Below are 21,529 nucleotides of genomic sequence, written 5' to 3'. Positions count from 1 at the left end.
CTAGCGATGTGGAGCAGCTTTTCATGTGTCTGTTGGCCATCTGAATTTCTTCTTTGGAGAACTGTTCAGCTCCTCTGACCATTTTTTGATTTGATTATTTGCTTTTTTGTTTGTTGAGGTGCATGAGCTCTTTATATATTTTGGTTGTCAACCCTTTATTGGATCTGTCATTTATGAATATATTCTCCCATACTGTAGGATACGTTTTTGTTCTATTGATGGTGTCCTTTGCTGTACAGAAGCTTTTCAGCTTGATATAGTCCCTTCTTGTTCATTTTTGCTTTTGTTTCCCGTGCCTGGGGAGATATGTTCATGAAGAAGTCACTCATGTTTTATGTCTAAGAGATTTTTGCCTATGTTTTTTTCTAAGAGTTTTACGGTTTCTTGACTTACATTCAGGTCTTCAATCCATTTCAAATTTACTTTTGTGTATGGGGTTAGACAGTGATCCAGTTTCATTCTCTTACATGTAGCTGTCCAGTTTTGCCAGCACCATCTGTTGAAGAGGCTGTCAATTCCCCATTGTATGTCCATAGCTCCTTTATATTAATTGACTATATGTCTTTGGGTTAATATCTGGACTCTCTATTCTGTTCCATTGGTCTGTGGGTCTGTTCTTGTGCCAGTACCAAATTGTCTTGATTACTATGGCTTTGTAGTAGAACTTGAAGTTGGGGAGCAAGATCCCCCCCCACTTTATTCTTCCTTCTCCGGATTGCTTTGGCTATTTGGGGTCTTTGGTGTTTCCATATGAATTTTAGAACTATTTGTTCCAGTTTGTTGAGGAATGCTGTGAGTAATTTGATAGGGATTGCATTGAATCTGTATATTGCTTTGGGCAGGATGACCTTTTTGATGATATTAAATCTTCCTAGCCAGGATCATGGGATGAGTTTCCATTTGTTAGTGTCCTCTTTAATTTCTGTTAAAAGTGTCTTATAGTTTTCAGGTTATAGGTCTTTCACTTCCTTTGTTAGGTTTATTCCTAGGTATTTTATTATTTTTAATGCAATTGTGAATGGAATTGTTTTCCTGATTTTTCTTTGTGCTAGTTCATTGTTAGTGTATAGGAAAGCAACAGATTTCTGTGTATTAATTTTGTATCCTGCAACTTTGCTGATTTCAGATATTAGTTGTAGTAGTTTTGGAGTGGAGTCTTTAGGGTTTTTTATATACAATATCATATCATCTGAAAATAGTGACAGTTTGACTTCTTCTTTACCAATCTGGATGCCTTGTATTTCTTTGTTCTGTCTGACTGCCGTGGCTAGGACCTCCAGTACTATGTTGAATAACAGTGGGGAGAGTGGGCATTGCTGTCTTGTTCCCGATCTTAAAGGAAAAGCTTTCAGCTTCTCACTATTAAGTATGATGTTGGCTGTGGGTTTGTCGTAAATGGCCTTTATTATGTTGAGGTACTTGGCCTCTATACCCATTTTGTTGAGAGTTTTTATCATGAATGGATGTTGAATTTTGTCGAATGCTTTTTCAGTGTCTATGGAGATGATCATGTGGTTTTTGTCCTTCTTTTTGTTGATGTGGTGGATGATGTTGATGGATTTTCGAATGTGGTACATCCTTGCATCCCTGAGATGAATCCCACTTGATCCTGGTGTATGATGATCCTCTTGATGTATTTTTGAATTCAGTTTGGTAATATTTTGTTGAGTATTTTTGCATCTAAGTTCATCAGGGATATTGGTCTGTAATTTTCTCTTTTGGTGGGGTTTTTGCCTGGTTTTGGTATTAGGGTGGTGCTGACTTCATAGAATGAGTTTGGGAGTATTACCTCCTATTCTAGTTGTTGGAAAACTTTAAGGAGAATGGGTATTATGTCTTCTCTATATCTCTGATAAAATTCAGCAGTGAATCCACATCACCTGGGGGTTTTGTTCTTGGGTATTTTATTGATTACTGATTCAATTTCTTTGCTGGTATTTGGTCTGTTTAGATTTTCTGTTTCTTCCTTGGTCAGTCTTGATAGGTTGTATTTTTCTAGGAAGTTGTCCATTTCTTCTAAGTTTTCCAGCTTTTTAGCATATAGATTTTCATAGTATTCTCTAATAATTTTTCGTATTTCTGTGGGGTCTGTTATGAATTTTCCTTTCTCATTTCTGATTTTGTTTATGTGTGTACATTCTCTTTTTCTCTTAATAAGTTTGGCTAGGGGCTTATCTCCTTTGTTTATTTTCTAAAAGAACCAGCTCTTGGTTTCACTGATTTTTTTCTATCGTTTTATTCTTCTCAATTTTATTTGTTTCTTCCCTGATCTTTATTATGTCCCTCCTTCTGCTGACTTTGGGCCTCATTTGTTCTTCTTTTTCCAGTTTCAATAATTGTGAATTTAGACTATTCAGTTGGGATTGTTCTTCCTTCTTTAAATATGCCTGGATTGCTATATACTTTCCTCTTAGAACTGCCTTTGCTGTGTCCCACTGAAGTTGGGGCTTTGTGCTGTTGTTGTCATTTGTCTGCATATATTGCTTGATCTCTGTTTTAATTTGGTCATTGATCCATTGATTATTTAGGACCATGGTGTTAAGCCTCCATGTGTTCGTGAGCCTTTTTGTTTTGTTTGTACAATTTATTTCTAGTTTTATGCCTTTGTGGTCTGAGAAGTTATTTGGTAGAATTTCAGTCTTTTTTAATTTACTGAGGCTCTTTTTGTGGCTCAGTGTGTGTTCTATTCTGGAAAACGTTCCATGTGCACTTAAGAAGAATGTGTATCCTGCTGCTTTTGGGTGTAGAGTTCTGTAGATGTCTGTTAACTCCATCTGTTCTAGTGTGTTGTTCAGTGCCTCTGTGTTCTCATTTATTTTCTATCTGGTGCATCTGTCCTTTGGAGTGAGTGGTGTGTTAAAGTCTCCTAGAATGAATGCATTGCATTCTATTTTCTCCTTTAATTCTCTTAGTATTTGTTTCACATATGTTGGTGCTCCTGTATTGGGTGCATATATATTTATAATAGTTATATCCTCTTGTGGGACTGACCCCTTTTTTTTAATGTAATGCACTTCTTTATCTCGTTACTGTTGTTGTTTTGAAGTCTATTTTGTCTGATACAAGTACTGCAACATCTGCTTTTTTCTCCCTATTGTTCGCATGGTATATCTTTTTCCATCCCTTGACTTTTAGTCTGTGTATGTCTTTGGGTTTGAGGTGTGTCTCTTGTAAGTAGCATATAGATGGGTCTTGCTTTTTTATCCACTCTATTACTCTGTGTCTTTTGATTGGTGCATTCAGTCCATTTACATTTAGGGTGATTATTGAAAGATATGTACTTATGGCCACTGTAGGCTTTAGATTCATGGTTACCAAAGGTTCAAGGTAGCTTCTTAACTATCTAACTGTCTAACGTAGCTCTTATCAAGCTATTATAAACACAGTCTGATCATTCTTTGTTTCTATCCCTTCTTATTCCTCCTCCTCCAGTCTTTATATGTTAGGTGTTTTATGTGTGTCTGTTTTTAATGCAGTAACATACTGTTCTGATTACTATTGCTTTGTAGTATAGTTTGAAATCAGAAAACACAATGCCCCCAGCTTTGTTCTTTCTCAATTGTGTTGGCTATTCAGGGTCTTTAGTGGTTCCAACAGACTTAAGACTTTTTTGTTCTATTTCTATGAGAAATGCAATTGGAATTTTGACAGGTATTCCATTGAATCTGTAGATTGTTTTGGATAGTGTGGGCAATTTAGTAATAATTCTTCCAATCCATGAACATGGAATATCTTTCCATTTGTCTTCTTCAAATTCTTTCATCAATGTATTGTAGTTTTCAATATCCAGGTCCTTCTCCTCCTTGGTTAAGTTTATTCCTCGGTATTTTATTCTTTTTGTTACAACTGTAAATGGGATTCTTTTAATTTATCTTTCTGACAGTTCCCTATTATTTTATAGAAACACATCAGATTTTGTTTATTGAATTTTGTATCTTGTAGGTTTATTGAATTGATTAGTTCTAATTTTTTTGGGGGAGAGTCTTTTCAGTCGGCTTGTCAACTTACAGCTTTTCACCATTGACTGTGATGTTAACTATGGTTTTCTTATAGAGCCTTTGTTAATTATTTGTACCTGTTGAGGTACATTCCCCTAGTCCCACTTTGTTGGGAGTTTTTTTTCATAAATGTATGCTGAGTATTGCCAAATATTTTTTCTGCATCTATTGAGATGATGTGATTCTTATCCTTCATTTTGGAAATGTGGTGTGTAACATTGACTAATTTGCAGATGTTGAACCATCTTTGCATCCTTGGTGTAAAACCCACTTGATCATGATGTATAATCCTTTTAATGTATTGTTGAATTCAGTATGCTAATATTTTGCTGAGGCTTTTTGCCTGTGTATGTTCATTAGGGGGACTGGATTGTAATTTCCTTTTCTTGAGGCATCCTTGTCTGGTTTGCTGGATGATGCTGGCCTCATAAAATGAGTTTGTAAATATTTCCTCTTCTGTTTTTTGGAAGAGTTTGAGAAGGATCGGTATTAATTCTTCATTAATTGTTGGGAGAATTCACCAGTGATGCCATCCTGTCCTGGACTTTGGTTTGTTGGGTAGTTTTTGATTACTAGTTCAATCACCTTATGAGTTACTGGTCTATTCATATTTTTTTTCTTTATGATTCAGTCTTGGTAGGTTGTATGTTTCTAGAACTTTATTCCTTCTAGGTTGTCAAATTTATTGGTGTATAATTTATAATTGTTCACAATAGCCTCTTAGGATCCTTTGTATTTCTGTGGTCTCAGTTGTAATGTCTCCTCTTTCATTTCTGATTTTCTTGAGTCTTCTCTTTTTGGTGGTGAATCTAGCTAAAAGTTTGTCCATTTGGTATAGTTTCACTGATCTTTTGTGTAGTTTCTCAGTCTGTTTATTTCCACCCTGATCTTTATTTCCTTCCTTCTACTAAGTCTGGGCTTCATTTGTTTTCTTTTTCTAGTTCTTGGGGTGTAAGTTTGGATTATTTGAGGTTTTTCATTTCTTGAGGTAGGCACTTATCACTACAACTTCCCTCTGAGCACTCCTTTTGCTGCATCCTGTTGGTATGTTGCTTTTCCATTTTCGTTTTTCTCAAGGTATTTTTCTCTTTTGATTTCTTCTTTGACCCATTGGTTGTTCGATAGCATTTTGCTTAATCTCAAGGTTATTTGTGAATTTTAAATGTTACATTTTCCAATTACTTTATCGAGTTTTAAAGTTATTACTATAGAGCTGTTAATTTTCTTTTCAATTCTACTTAATTTAATCTGCTTATCCTTCCTTTGTTTTTTTTTTCCTTTTTTGGTTATAATTTAAAACCTTTACTTAAGTTTAACATTATATATAGAAAAACACACTAATCATATCCCTTCTTTTCCTTTTCCTGTTTACTAGTCTAAATGGACTTTCAAGGCCCTTTATAATTTAGTCCTATGCTAGCTATGCAACATTTCTCATTCCTGACCCTTCCTTTCTCCATTGTTCTAGGAACCTAACACATTTGTTTATCTAAGCTTTTGTCTCTACCTTTTTCTTTCTATCCCAATTCTATTCATAATTTAAGGTGAAGCTTAAATCTAATGTGCTTTATCCTTTTTCTGAACTTGTAAAACCTGCTTCACAAATTGTAGACTCTTATTTCCTGTCATAGGTATAAAAAGTATGTTGTCTTTCTAAGTGGATCCTACATTAAGGTAGGATCCTGGTCTTCACGTCTACTGTGGTCCCTACAGTCCAGCACCTCAGCACAGAGTAGGTGCTCACTGGGTACTTACTAACCAAAGTCTTCTCTGTCATTTATTGGACAATATTCTTAAGTATTTTCATCAGCAAGAAAAATTAGAGAAACATTTTTTAAGTGTTAGGAATTCTAGTATAAGATTGGGGGAAAGTTAAATAAGAGGTTAAATACTTCATAATTTTAAATTATACATGTCTATGCATTGCTACATATTGTAGGTATACAGTATCTTTTGTGCAACTTCTGATAGATCAGTGTCATGTTCAATAATAAGCTAACAACATTTGAGGCACTTATACAGCTTCTACAGATAAAGAGGACACTTAATGAAATATGACGCTGGAAACAAATCTTACATATTTCTGAAAATCATCTAATGTTGTCATAAATACACTCTAGTGCATAAAACAGAATTGTAACCAATTTTATTTGGTCTTCAATGTCATGAAAAAGATCTGAAGAGCTTTGTTTGCAGTATGTTGTTAGGCTACTGACATGGTTGTTTATGATTCAGCAGATTGCCTCATGGTGCTGGAACTCACCTCAGAAACCACTAGCTGAACTAAATAAATAATTTTCCTAAAAATTTAGCAACTGAGAAAAGTCAATAATTATTTGAGTAATTTTTTAAATGTCCAAATTCTAGGATAGTTTTATTACTTAACTCATTTTTCACTGATGTCCTAACAATTAATTTTAACAAGCACACCTCCCAGAAAATGGACAGAGGAACTTAGCTACATGTTTAAATTACAGAGATTAAAAAATTGATTGGTTAAAATAAGATAATACAGTATTAATGGATAATACAAAAGGGTTTACTTTTAAAGGTAATGTGGTATTGACAAATTTTCCCATTTCCTTATAAACATCACATCCTGCATGTTCCCAATTTTGAGAAACTCACAATAGATAACTCTTATCTTAAATTGTTATGCAAATCCCATTAAATAATTTTGCCTAATTTTTGTGTCAGCCTATGGAAAACAGCATTTCTTAATTTACAGGCTTTTAAAAAAATTAAGGCAAAAATAATCTTAAAATGTGCTCTAGGGATAACATTCTCCTCGTCTACTTTTACAGAAAGCAAAACCTACTGTAAAATTAAGTAAATAATGTAAACCCTTATTTGACATAATAAAAATGAGATTTAGAATCAGTAATACTTTCCCAAATGATTGAGGTAATGTGATAAACCTGTGGCAACTGTTTAACAAAAAAATTCTAGCTCAAGGAATTGTATCTTAAATGTAAAATCTAATGCGAGAGGCAAGAGAAGGCATTGTGACCATGGTATGGGTGCACGGATGACCTCCTCTCCTCAGAAAGCCAGTGCAAAAATCTCATGTGCATTTGAGGGAAAACAATGGAACTCACTGGCCCATTATTGAATAACAAAACCCTTCTAATTTGCTGTGACATATTTGATAATTTATTTTACAATTGTTTTATTTGGTGGATTGCTAACAGAAGCAAATTATAAAATACATCTATTTTATATTATAGATTTCAATGTCACATGGCCTTTGTTATTTCAGAACTAGGAAGTCCTTTTATTTTGAAAACATTTTCACTGATTGTACCTTTTCTATGGCACTCTATGTAATTGGCAACTCACAATTTATTTAAATGATAGGACTATTTATTTCTCCAGAAAGGTCTTTGCCTCAAAGAACATACAAGTTTATGGTTAGATAGTCCAGGAGGACTTGAACTTTTATAAAAACACATATGAGAGAATTACAGAAAAAAACTTGTACTTATTAAAAGTTTAATTACTTTTCATAGCTATGCCAGAAACAACAAAAATGGCATGTTTGTTTTAGAAATATTATCCTGTGGTCAAGATAACCTAGAAATGTCAAATTAAAAAGTTTTTTCTTCTAAACATCTTTGTTTTATAACTGTTTTGGTAAACTGTGTTCTCCAGGTTTTTTTTTTTTTTTACATGTGTATATTTATCTAAGATGAAGGTCGAGGAGTAAATAGGATTCTCCAATAATTACATTCTCACCAATTAGTGTCAAACATCAAACTCCAGTCTCAGAGATGCAGAATTAGCAAAACAACATACAAGCTAAATACAAGCCAGAGACAAGATTATCTTTCCTGTCTGAAATAAATCATAAGGTGAAGTCTAATGTGCTTTATTCCTTTTTCTGAACTTATAAAACCTGCTTCACAAATTGTACACTATTTCCTGTCATAGGTATAAAAAGTATGTCATCTTTCCAAGTGGATCAAACTAGTCTCAGAGATGCAGAATTAGCAAAACTACATACAAGCTAAATCAGATCCTTTAACATATAATTTGTCAAACTTTGTTTCAGAAATAAATCAGCTTGTCTTCATAAAATCTTTCATCTAATATCATGTGCTCTTAAGCTATTTGTTAGAATGTATACCTTAAAAAATAGCCATGTGATTCTTTTTGAATCTTTTCAGATTGGTCCAATCTAAGAAGACTGAAATGTCATTTAACTTGCTCTCCAGCAAAACTGGTATGTCTGTTTCTGGTACTTACTAGGTCTAACATAATATACAATATATTTTGTTAATTTTGTTTCCCCATACCTCCCCTTCCACCTTTGTTAGAATGTGACAAAGGCAGAGAATTTTGTGTTGTGGCTATTGGGGTATTCCAAGTGCTTATAACAATGACTGATACCCTTAGTAGCACTCAAACATGCACTGAATAAAAACTGTATAGGAGACGAGGTCAGTGATGTAATAAGCTGGGGATGGGGACAAGGTCATCTTGGAGGCCACGGTAAGAACTCCAGCTCTGAGTACAAAGAAGAGTCACTCCAGGATCAGGGGCAGAGGAATGCTGTCACCTGACTTCTGTTTGAAAAGCATCACTCTAGTTGTTCTGAGGGGCTGTAGTAGGCATGGGGGAAGCAAGGAGATAGGCAGATACAGTAATCTGGGTGAAGAATGATAAGGCACAGGTCAGGGAGATAATAATGGAAACAGTGGAAGTGACTGAATTCTGGTTTATTTTGAAGGTAGCAAACAGCATTTCCTGGAATAGGCTGGATGTTGAGAAAAGGGGAATCATGGGTGACAAGATTCTTCTGGCTTAAGCAACTGGAAGAATGGAATTGTCATCAAGTGATTTGTAAAAGATTGTGAGAGAAGTATGTTTGTGGGTAGGGTGGGGCAAGATAGAGTTGCATTAGGACATGTTTTGTTGAGCAGCCACCAAGAGACCCCAAAGGCCATTGGGTATGTGTATGGCTGAATGGGATGGTATGTGTGGTGCTGGGGACATAAATTATAAAGGTTCATTGCATAAGAATGGGGTTTAAAGTGAATGCAGAAGAGAGGAACAAGGCCTATGTACTCTGCAGTTAAAAGGTCTTTGAGAAGGAATGGATTGTATCACAGAAACATAAAGACTATCAGGTCCTTCTCAGGTAATAAATGCCCTGAAAGAAAGAACATTATCAGATAATGTTACTTTCTGACAGATAGGTAAGAACAAGCAAATTATGAACATAATTTAAAGATAGAATTTATTCTCTGATGGTTTACTCATGCAAACTGCACATAAAAGAAAACAGTACAGTTTGTGTAACATTGCAAATATAAGGACTCAAAATGCTAGGTACAGAAGTAGTGTGACATCCTGAAAGTCAAAATGGAATTTGTTTATACAACTAATAATGATTTTTATTTGCTGAGTACAGACTGATTTACAATGAAAGTTTTGCTAACCTTGGTAAGCTCATTAACCGTTTACATGACTTCTTACATCTATGTAGTTTTATTTTACAGTTGCAAGAATTCTTGTTACCAAAAACTTTAACTTGCATAAATAATAAAATAAAAATGCACTGAAGGACTTAGGAGAGTGAAAAATTGAGGCTTTTTCTAACCCATCCAAGCTACAATAAAAAATAGCCTTCTTGCAGAATTCATGTTTTGTGCCTTTGAGATCAACTCCTCAGCATAACTATGGCAAAATCATGATTAGACATTGATCACTTTAAAATTATAAAATCAGTTAAAAAAATTTAGAAGAATTATCAACTAAAATGCTCCCATTTTTAACAAGCCGGACAATAAAATTCCTATTATCTTCATACTTGAAAGTCCTGAAATGTCATTTGTATAATTGAATATTTCCCAGTTTGGAACTTAGGCAGGTGGGATATTTCCTTGAATTATCAAGGATATTCCATGTAGGTTTTTAAAATGTCAGTCTCATTACATGACGGCACTGAGACTTAAGCAAATAGTGTAGTATAGATGCAGAACAAACTGCACAACTTATTATAAATGCATTACAGATATTTACATAATGGAATCCTGCATGAATGCCAGAAGTTGCTACTGGGTAGGACTCATAGCTATTTTACAAAGTCGTCTTACACACACGTACTACATTTTAATTTTTAACAATTTAGTCTATTTTAAAATATTGTACTGTATTCTGAACATAACTGCAGAATAAAAATAGGTAATGGCACATTAGAAAAATCAGTGTCCCACAGATAATTGGATAATGAGAAAAGTATACCTACAATCATCTCATCAGAAACAAACTACATCATGGAATGTTAGTTATCCAAGCCTGCACAGTAATGACATTTTAAATTGCAATCATCTATTGGCCAGCATCACACTGAAGGCATTGTTAAACATTCAAGCAAAGATTGCTGGCATAAACTATTGAAAGATAAACACACACACACACACACATTCTCTCTCTCTTATTCACTCTTGCTTCCCACATTATAATTATATTGTTCTAAAGATAGATACTGATTTTTTCCCACGAGAAACATTATCAAAATTTGCTACTAAAAGATGACAGTGCTTTCACAATAAGTACAAGTTAGCTTGCAAGTACAAGACAATGGGGGTAAACAGTCTTAAATTTTATAAGTAGTAATTTTTAGACTTTTCTGGCAACCACACCATACTTGACTATGCATAAACCTCAGTTCGTAACCTGAAATCTGCAAAAAAAAGAAAAAAAACCAAAAATCCTAATTAAAAAAATTATTAGATATCTGATTAACCCTGTTATACATTATATCACTTCCTACTTTTTTTAGCTTCAAACATAGGGTTGAAAATACTGAATTTAAGACTTGAAAAATAGTCATTTTTGAAATGACAAAGGATTCCAAAATCCATGTCTACTGAAAGGAAGAAAATGCACTATTAGTAATGATCTTGATTTAGTTGATAAAGAGTGTGCATAAAAGCACTGTATGTCTTTTACCATGTTTCACTCTAAAAATGTTCTCTCATGTTCTTCCTTTTGCATAATGTGCAAAATAAAAGGCAAAAAGATTAGAAGCAAATTTCTATCTTTCTCTTGCTAGTGCTTTATGACCTTGTTTACATTACAAAGCCAATAGGGACTATCCAGAACTTTGGTATAAATGATAACAATACTACCATCACAGTTGAGGGTTAAGAGGTGGTTAAAAGAAATGGAAGTGGGAAGAGATTCAGTAACACCCCCATTTATTAAAACACCACCAAATTAAACGTGAAATAAACCACAATGAATTATAATACAATTTACACAGTGAGCACAGAAAAATTAATAAATCTAACAGTATTTATAAAAAAAGCAAAATCAGTCTTTTTCCAGAGACTAAAAGCTGTTGTTCAGTCTGATCATCAACTGCTGTTATACCAACTTTAGAGCCAAATTTGATTTCAAGTAAAAAAAAAATTTACGACCACAGATTTCGCATAAATGGAAACCAGTCTTTCCTTGATTTCCCTTTTAAGTCACTAATGAGTATCTAAAACTGCTGCACTGCAGACTTTTTTAATCAGCTTCCTGAGGGCTGTGCCTGGGAGCCGGGAGCCATGACAATCTGTGAAAGCGCGGGCTCGGAACTCTGGTCCGCCATCTGGGTGAGGACTGAGGTGGCTACAGCTTCCGCCTTGGAGGTTGTACTGACGCCATTGGATGTGCTCACGGAACTGTGCTGTATAGCTTCAGCATGTGGACTACTTGGCACTGACAGGTCTTCTGAACTATCATCTTTATCAGCAGCTGAGTGGGAAAAAGAAAAATTACTCAGTTTCTTAAAATATCTGTAAGAATGTATCAGTAGGTTCAGTCAATACACAGAGTAAAAGTTAGAAGGTATCTGACAAAATTATTTAGGTAAGTTGCAGTAATTGAAAGATGGCTGTTAAGTTGCCTAGTAGACAATTTTACCTGTGACGGGTCAAATGAACACATCTGGGTGCCCAGTGCCTCGTGAATAGAGCTGAAGAAATATTTGCTTAATTAGTGTTAAGAAAATGCGGTAGGAATTTGGGAAATAGCCTCTTACAGATGTAATCAAACATGTACCAAGCAACACATTTAACAAAACAAGTCTGTTTGCCTACATGCCATTCTTATTAAAAGACAAAAATATTCATAGCCACATGCTTAAACAGAATGAATTCTTACATTTACATTCTATCTTTCAAATTATTCCCTCTGCATTCTCCAGAACTATATTTATTCTGGCTGCTGAATTTCCATCTACTACAGCAATGGATGATTACAACACCTGATTCTAATGATGCATACACATGAGAATGAGCAATATTTAGAATCCAAATGCCACCAGCTGTTATAGTCACATGAATTAAGTGGGATTCAACTATAACTTCACGTAAAACTCTAGATACTGCTATTCAAAATATACCCAGGAAGGGCATTCTAAATATTTATGAAAATAAACCTACCTATTTTTAGGCCTGAACAATTAATCTCTTACATCTTTCTCATTTTAACAGAATAAAATTCAGTAATTTATTAAATGTGATATGTACAACACATACAAATAGTTATATTGTATGTAAGTTACAAGACCCAGTGATAAAATGAACACCTGTGACCCCAGCCCAAACTTAAGAGAACACTGCCAATAACACTTATGCTTCTTGGAGGTTCCCCTTCTCACCAAAGGTAATCACCATTCTGATACTTCTTCAAACCATTCCCTTTTTTCTTTGAAGTTTAACCAACCAGGTATGTATTCCCTAACAATACTGTTTAGCTGTATTTTTGAACATTCCAAAAACAGTATCACACCGGATGGATTCTTTGGTACCTTGCTTTTTTCACTGTGTATTAAAATAATTTTTATTTAGTGTTCAGAAGTGGCAATAAGCAGGCTTCTATTAAATCTGAGAATGCATGCTGGCCTGCTTACTGGTGGCCGGGTGCCCATTCTGAAAGTCAGTTATTAAAAGATTGCAGACCCTATGAAGCAGGACTTCTAGCATGATTTGTAATGAAGAAGATGGAGGGGGAGGAATTTGGCAAGCATGACTTTCATTCAAATAAAATGAGTTTTTAGAGTTTTCTGGAATACAGTAGTTCATACAGAATTTCGACACATTTGCCTCAAATCCACATGTTTTTGAAAAGTAGGTTTTAAAATAATGAGATAGAATCCCATATTCTCTATAAATCTGCTCTAAATGCAAAACCACATCCCTGGAAAAAATCTGACCTCAAGATAAAATTTAAAAATTATAATTGGTAATCCTCTTAAAATTATATAAAGCAGAAAGGATACTTTTCTGATGAAGCAATAATGAAATGTTATAAAATATTTATAATTCAGTTAAATAGCCAATATAATAGCTACATGTTCAAGGGAAGGAGAATACTGCAGTGATAGTTGAAGTGTAGGGAATGCCAAAAGGTCCTCTTTATTTCACTGCTTTTCTTCAACAGGAAAACAAACTGACCTTTTTCTCAATGTTAAGCTCTAGGGATACACCAGTTTTCAAAACTCAAGAGGAAGATCTGTGATATTTATCAGAAAATGTTAAGTATATAGTGGAGGCAGTGACTAAACAAAACTGTATTTTAAAGGACAAGTGCTTATCTTCAGACTTTCACAATTAGGTAAAGCAAATCTCTGGGCTACACAAAGACTCAGGTACATATACATAAAATACTTTTATAGTATGATGTATCTGCAACTATGTCCCCTTCTAGAGATAAGGGGTGGAAAACTATAATTACAAGCACTAGAAATACACAAGAGATCATCTTACTGCCCTCAAAGAGCCATTTTCAATCCTACTTAAGCTCAAAGAAAACAACTGTTTGACAACTCTGTCTAAAGTTCTTTACCTATGTTCATACATATTTTCCTTATTAAAAATAAAAACTCTCAGTTACATTTAGGGCCCAAGAAGCTTTCCTGCCCACTTACAGAAACAATTATAATACAATATTATGTCCAAAGACCTAAAAAATATGAATTAACAGCAATAAGCTAACTTGTGATTTATTCAAGGAACTCAAACATTAAAAATGTATTCATATTTTCATTCATGTTTTATGGACTATTTATTTGACTGTTAACATGACCAACTGTCATGGTTTTCCCATGACTGAGGGGTTTCTAGGGTGCCGGACTTTCAGAGTTAATACCAAGACCCTATGATTGTGGGACTTTATACTGTCACCTTTACCTGAAAGATTTGATAATATTCCTTAATTTCTATTAAACCTTAGTTTTCTTTCACAAATATTTTGTAAGAGTAGTAGTATAGCTCACCACCATTAGCAATTATTGTGTGCTACATACAACTTACTTGTTGTATGGTCTGAATTGATGAATACTGTTGTGGGTCTGAATTTCCCCACATTTCTTAAGGTTTAAATATTCACTTAGTCAATATACATATTTACCTTGACTATTAAACACAGAAGTCACATTTTTTCTCCAAACACTTCAAATTTGAAAGTAGAATTACTTTAAAATTTCTACAAAATTCAGTAATCTCCCAAAAGCTGAAGAGAACTAATTTTATGCTAGAACTATAGTTTACTTTAGTCAATTTGGTTAGATGACTAGACAGGAAAAAAGGCAGAAAATAGTTCCAAAAGCTGAAAATATCTGATTTCCTGCATTCTCACAATCTAGTATAATATATACTCACTAAAAAACATATTAATCTAGACTTTCAGTCAGTTTATTTAAAGGTATAGTACATAAATCCATGTACCTATACACACATACAAAATCTTTATGAAAAATTGCTTAAATTTTTTAATTGGCTTGTGTTTGCTGAGCACACACTGCCTGGATAATAGAAAGACATTGTGATTATCCAATAAATTACTAAGATTTAAAAAACTGCAGATAATTTTTAATTGAATGCAATTTAAGAGTTAATTTTCCTTCTAATTTTATATAACCATTTGTATATTTCTTTTAGAACTATCAAAATTCAAAAGAGCTGTCTTGTTAAGAAAATCACGTATGCATAACGCTGAACTCAGTAGCTTCTATAGGAAATTATGTTGTTAAGTCAGATGGGAGCCATAATGGCCTCATCCCTGCAGCGATCATTGTTAATACAAACCCCAAACATATTTCTATATGGTTCCAATTTACTCCACAATGTGTTTCACCATCCTGTGAAAATGACGAGATATCAAAGGACTGAGATTTATTTGTTCAAAAGTGACAAAAATCAATGTTCTAAGTATATATGGCAATAGAGAGTTGCTAAATCTACTGAATCTTTTAAATTAAAAAATATTGCCCATTCTGATGAAATGCTTACAATGACTACAAGTAAAGATGGTGGCCATTAAGTTTTATCGTGAGCACCTGAGGAACTGTTTGCATCCAATACAAAATGTTCCTTTCTTTTGAATTACTGACACTGGCAAATTAAAATGAAGTGGATACATATGGTTGAAACAATCTCCACATTTACAAATATCCTGAAATATCACTAAATCATAAAAACGAAAGCTGTGGGTTATATATTATGAATGTTGCCTAACACATTCCCAGCTCTGTTATTTGTTATAAATTTGTAGACAATGGACAAAATTGGCCATTTATTCAAGAGTAACAGCTGGTTCCAACATTGTGCATCTTATCAAAACAGGACATTATAAGAAGAAAAAAGCACAATTAACCTCTAAAATGCTGAAAACGGAAGAAACTCATTTTTGGGAAAAACATTTCAGAGTAAACATCCAGACAATTTAAATACCGTTCTAATTTAGCATTTTTACAACTAAAAGACTCTAATATAAAGAAAGGTTCACAACATTTAAAAAACTGCACAATGCTGATATCTAAGAACCATAGAATCTGATACTGTAAATGGATAATACATATTGTTAAGTGAAGACAGTTGATTGGAAAAAACATTACTGAATGTAGGCTAGAAAAATATTAGTGTTTCCCCCATTGATCTACAAACTGTTACTCTGGGAAGATAAAATATTATCAGTACTTACAGAATATTTTAAACTATTAGCTGGCCAATTTTGTTGATGTATAATAATCCCTAGAAAAAAGCTAGAAATGGGAAAATTCAAAAATTCTCTATATTCTAAGAAGTATAATACTCCCTATTTCACAATAACCTTGCAGAAGTTCCAAAATTTAATATTAAATATTAGAACTGCAGTCTCTGTTTTCTTAATGGTAGCTTGGTTCATTCTGGCAGTAGTTCACTGATGCAGCCTGAGGCTATAGGTAATGGACCATTACTCACTATGATAGCCAGATTTCTTCTGCATGGCGGTTACAGGGCAATCTTTATGAGCCAGAAGAAGCTGTTTCAGCTGTGCCACTTCATTTCTCAGCAGGGTGACTTCACTCTGGAGAAGAAACAACTTAAGTACCTTGCCAGCATCAGACTAAACCTTTCTTACTGTTTAAAACAAATGAAGATTAAGATGGTAAAACTCAGACATCTTTAACAGTACTGCAGAATAAAATATACTGCTTAAATATATTTAACCAGTATACATCAGTTTTTATATTTTAACATTTTACAAAAACTACAACTTCTATAAAAATTTAAGTAAGATAACACAACTGGATAGCATATTTCCAAGTTTTTATATTACCATTTGCCTTGGGACTATTTATATATCACAGGTTACCTGTTGAAGTTATTTTTTATGTTTAAAAAATGATAAATATCAGGGGAGTCAAGATAAATTATTACTCACTTTTTTCACTTGAAAATGAAAAATTTATCCTGGAAACTCAATTAATCACGTTTCTAGTTTTCTAGAAACTAGGAGAAATAACCAAAGAATCATGGATACCCAAAATGCACTGGACAAGGAACCAATGAAAGTCGATGTAATATCTAAAAGGCTTAGTTGCCTTTGACATAGGCAATCTGTACATACCTAAATTTAAATCTGATAAATCAGTGGTGATTTGTCCTACTCCTTATTACAGAATGAACACTTCAGCCTTTGTTTTGGGTGCATTAATCTGGTAGATTCTATGTAAAAGATCCAAATTGAGAGAGTCCAATTAATTCCTTTGGGCCACCCCCAAACATTAAAGACATGTAAATTAGTGATAATTACAAATACTTGAGTTACAAATAATATGAATTTAATAAATTGGTAACATTAAAAAAATCTTAATTTATGAATACCTTCTGCATATTTGGACTTACAACCGTAACCAGACTTCACCCCTGAACCCAAAATTAAATGAAGAAATATTGCAAACCAGGTACACATAAAAACTCAGATACTTCATTTTCCATCCTTCAGTCTCTTAACCAGAAGGCTGGAATGTAAAATAATTTGGCAGATTAGACTCACTAGGTCCCTTAAGTGATCAATGACAGAAACATAAAAATCTTAAGAGTACAATTTAGGCAATCTAAAGGCCAATCTATTGGGCCAAATAGTTCCTAACACCCCAATAACAACAAACTGTGACACTGTATTAAAGCATAGAACTAAAATTGATGCTCACAGGAATTTTGAACCATTAATAAAAACGTTAAATTATGTTTAGAATACTGTATTTGATTCAAGAATGGATGTAAAGTGATCAAAGTACAAAAGGGAAAATTTTCAAGTTTTGCTTTAAAAAAATAAGCTGTTATTTATAAAACTCATCTATCTCTATGGAACACTGCAGTCATTAGTGTCACTAATTATACCACTAATTATAACTCTTTATTAATGATACTGTTGTTGACAAATCATGTTATGAATAATCCAATATACATTATCCAAAAAAGTTTCTCATATCAACTTTATTTTGAGACTCATGTCTACAAGTTTCTCTCAATTTCTGTAGTATGAAATAGGACTAGATATATATTTTTAGTCAAGAATACACAATCTTTTATAATCTGGCACTTGTGACCACCCTTTCACATTAGCATGAACCTATGGAATAATCAATATTTAATCATTTTGAATTATAAAAATAAGCTTGGTATGGACAGCTAAATATGGTATTTGTTGGCTCTACCTAGAATACCTTTCCTTTTTGCCTTGCTATTTCACTCATCTTTAAGAGTCAACTCAGTACAGTATAAATTTGTATAGGAAAAGATGTTGGGTTTCCATTTCTGTACTCCCACAGCCACACACAGTGTGTATTTACATAGTACTAATCACAGGATTGTAATTTCTGGTTCACTTGTCACCTCAACCAGATTGGGAATTTCTTAAGGGCAGGGATTACCCTACCTACTTTGTATTCAAGTATGGCACATGGCCTGGCAGAGACTATTTATTTTAAAATAAAATAAAATGATTGTTTTAAAGAAGACATTGTAACTATGTGTGAGGGTAAAAAATACCAAAAAAGGTAAAATAAAATACTCAAATAATAATAAAACTGGTCAGAGATCCTTTTTTCATTATTTATGCCAATAACTTCACCAACATACCTACATTAATTTTCTCAGTCATGAAATGAAAATCGACATATTTACAGCATCATCTCAATTACAGAATTAAAAAATATAAAAAATGCATTCTCTCCTATAATTGTATACAGTCATCATAAACCTATAAATCTATATAGACAGTCATTATGAAACAAAATGCTGTATTAGATAAAATTCCTTCATGTTATGTTATGTTATGAGGTGAATATCTGATAAAATAGCTGATTTAAATAATTCTGAGGATTAACAATTAAAATATTCCTATGCACTCAAAATTAGTTACGTAAATATATATATTCAAAATCTGTTTTTAAAAAGGCAGGTTTGAAACTGATGAATGGAAAATCAGTTTCTATATTTCATATTTAACAGCTGGTGGGATTAGGACTATTCATCTAATTAACTACCTGGTCCATTAACAAATCAACAAATGTGAAGATGCCACTAGCTAACCATAAGTAGTAAACACTAAGGACTGAAGAGGTAAGGCATGGTAGTCCTTATGTAATACATGCATGTCCTTGTAAGTAACCCAACTTATGTCGTGTTAACTGAATTGTTAACTGAATTTTAATTGGAATTACACTTAACAGAGCAAACAACTGAAAGGACCAAGAGGAGAGGAATCGAAAACTTCTGAACATTTAAATATAATTTTCATATACTTAAAAGATATAATACACCAGTATGTTGCTCTTTATCTAAAATTCAAATAATTGAAATTTTTTGTATCTTAAAAGGACAGAAATGGTAAGAAAAAGAAATACCAGCAGGTTCAAGGTATGCTCAATACAAATTCAGTCCCATCTTTTACATCATCTGATCTAAGTTTTACAATAAAAGATTTTCCTAATGATGATGGTGAAAGCTGAGGAGTGATTTTTGACTGAAAGGTCAAATTAATAATTTGTATTATTATTCTATCCTAATATTTGATTCTTTAAATGCTGCTATCAGCACTAAACTGAAAGCAGCAAATGGGACACGGTTACTAGCAAGGAAATAGGAGCAAGAGAAATCCTGCAGAGCAAACACAGTTGTGCTGATTAGGAATGAGTGGACTGAGCCTTGAAGGAAGTGGATTTAGTTGAGCTGTGGAGTCAGAAGTGTAAAAGCATGTGCTAATGGTCAAGATCAACTTAAGCAGGGGCTGAAAATGGGAGGCTTATACAGGTAAAAGTTTTATGACTGAGTGAGGCAAAAAAGGTTAAAGCCCAGCAGGTTTTAAGTCATTATGATAAAGGTAGTAAAATTTGACAAATTATTCCAGACATTGAAGGACTGGAGTCTCATACCCGTACGTACATGGTAAAGGACTTAAACATAAAGACAAGCAGGACTGTACTAACAATATTTAGGTAAAATGGTTGCATACACCATGACTTTAATTCTGAAATTTTTCTGTGGAGAACAGAAGACAGACTCAGAAAGGCCTACATACATATAATGAAAAGATGCCTGAAAATTCTGGAGACCTTAGAATGAAAAAAAAAAAAAAAAAGTGGTCACACATGCACAAACACTATCTATATAAATAAATATATAAATATTATATTGGATAATTATTACTGTTATTTGGATTACTTTGGACTGGATTTTAATTGGATTCAGCCTCAAAGGCCCATCTGGTAGTATTACTACTATTTGTTAGTAAGTATATTTGCACAGTTAATTTTATCTTCCTCTTCGTGGGTCATTTTGAAGATGTGAAATAAGGGAGATGAAAACATTCTGAAAACATAAAAGTCCCATTTAAATGTGAGCAATTATTGATTTTCTTCATCAGAGTAAAACATAATTGGAAGATAAAGCAGATAGTGAAAAATATTATTCTGGTTTAAAACAAAATGTAAATTATTTTGGCATTATTTGTATCATTGCTCCACTCTGTAGCTACCCAAAGGTTAATCACATACTAATAATGAACAAATAATTTTTTTTACAGTTTATCTGAAGCAGATTAAGACTGATGAGATTGCCAATTAATCAATCAAATTTTTCATGGATATCCAGCCATAAATTGATGACCAGGTATTCCATAAATTTGTGATCTTTGACTCCTAGCTCAATTATTCCCAATAATTAAAGAAATAATACTGGATAATTTCTCCTTTGGGGAATTTCTCATTGCTAAAGATACTTCATGTTTAGTCGACCAAAAATCCATGATTAAGTAAGTATCAAGATTCCCGTCACACAGTTCCAAGGGTTGTCATGGATGCAACACCTTACACTTGAGAACAAAATAGTTCTTTATGTCTACAACAACAGAAAAAAAAATGACAAGGTTCTTAATATTTTGGAAATACTTCACAAAATAAATGGGAATGGCTCTTCTATTCTCATACTTTACTGCTTGTTTCATGTCTGTCTCCTCTGCTGGGCCACAAATTCTGTAAGTGCAATTTTTCACTTTTTCTCGTTATCTCCTGTGTCTAATAATTTTCCCTGCACAACAGATGCTTAAGACAAAATGAGTAATAAATAAGTAGAATTTGCATAGTGTTGTTACAATACACTTTTCTATACCCTTTCTCATTTGATCTTCAGAATAGTACTTTATGAGTTTGACAGACAGTGAAGTAAAGGCTCAGAAGGATTTTTAGCAAAGCCTAGTAAAAAGAAGTACTAGGTCTCAAACTCACGAGTAAAGGTGACATCATTATTAACCTTTCTCGCTCTAGAACACAGTTAAAAATTCAGGGGAAAAAAAGGAAGACCATTATATCACAGAATACTATTTTTTTTTCAGGAAGTATAAAACAAACAGGTATTGTATAGTTGCTATTCCTTTTTTATTTCAAGTGATACATACTGAAATAAAATATTTTTTAGGTCTGGGAAAAAAAGATTTGATCCTATTCCCTTTAAGTCAATGGACAATACACAAAACGTTTTCCGTGTCATTAACTTATGAGTTAAAACTCATGTATCCACCTACCAAACAATGCTTCTATTATTAATTTATTGAGCTTCCACAACACACACATTTCGCAATACCTAAGTTTTAAGACAAAATCCACAATAAATCTCCAAGTTTTATCCACAAGCCATTGTTATAGAGCTACTGTTAGTAGTTTTTGGTCATAAAGGAAACATGATGAAATTGTAAACTGAAAACTGAAC

At 33.3% G+C, this 21,529-nt stretch overlaps 1 protein-coding gene across 3 annotated transcripts in view; it reads right to left on the bottom strand.

Moving 5' to 3' along the window:
- Positions 1–9,220: 9,220 nt before the first annotated feature.
- The window catches only part of ATF2 (activating transcription factor 2), an 86,697-nt gene continuing 74,388 nt past the window's right edge, over positions 9,221–21,529 (bottom strand). For 2 of the 3 annotated variants that reach the window (XM_036876941.2, XM_036876942.2), the window contains 2 exons: positions 16,238–16,343; positions 9,221–11,747 (listed from right to left, as the gene is read on the bottom strand). In XM_036876941.2, the coding sequence (XP_036732836.1) occupies positions 11,521–11,747; positions 16,238–16,343 (333 nt within the window). In that variant the 3' untranslated portion in view covers positions 9,221–11,520. Of the gene's footprint in view, positions 11,748–16,237; positions 16,344–21,529 lie in introns of those variants that run through there. The other variant, XR_008998258.1, reaches the window with a different exon arrangement.

This window comes from Manis pentadactyla, chromosome 6, assembly GCF_030020395.1.
Source record: "Manis pentadactyla isolate mManPen7 chromosome 6, mManPen7.hap1, whole genome shotgun sequence".
Classification (NCBI taxonomy): Eukaryota; Metazoa; Chordata; class Mammalia; order Pholidota; family Manidae; genus Manis; species Manis pentadactyla.
Note: the sequence above shows the minus strand (reverse complement) of the source record. Positions and strands in the feature narration are given on the sequence as shown.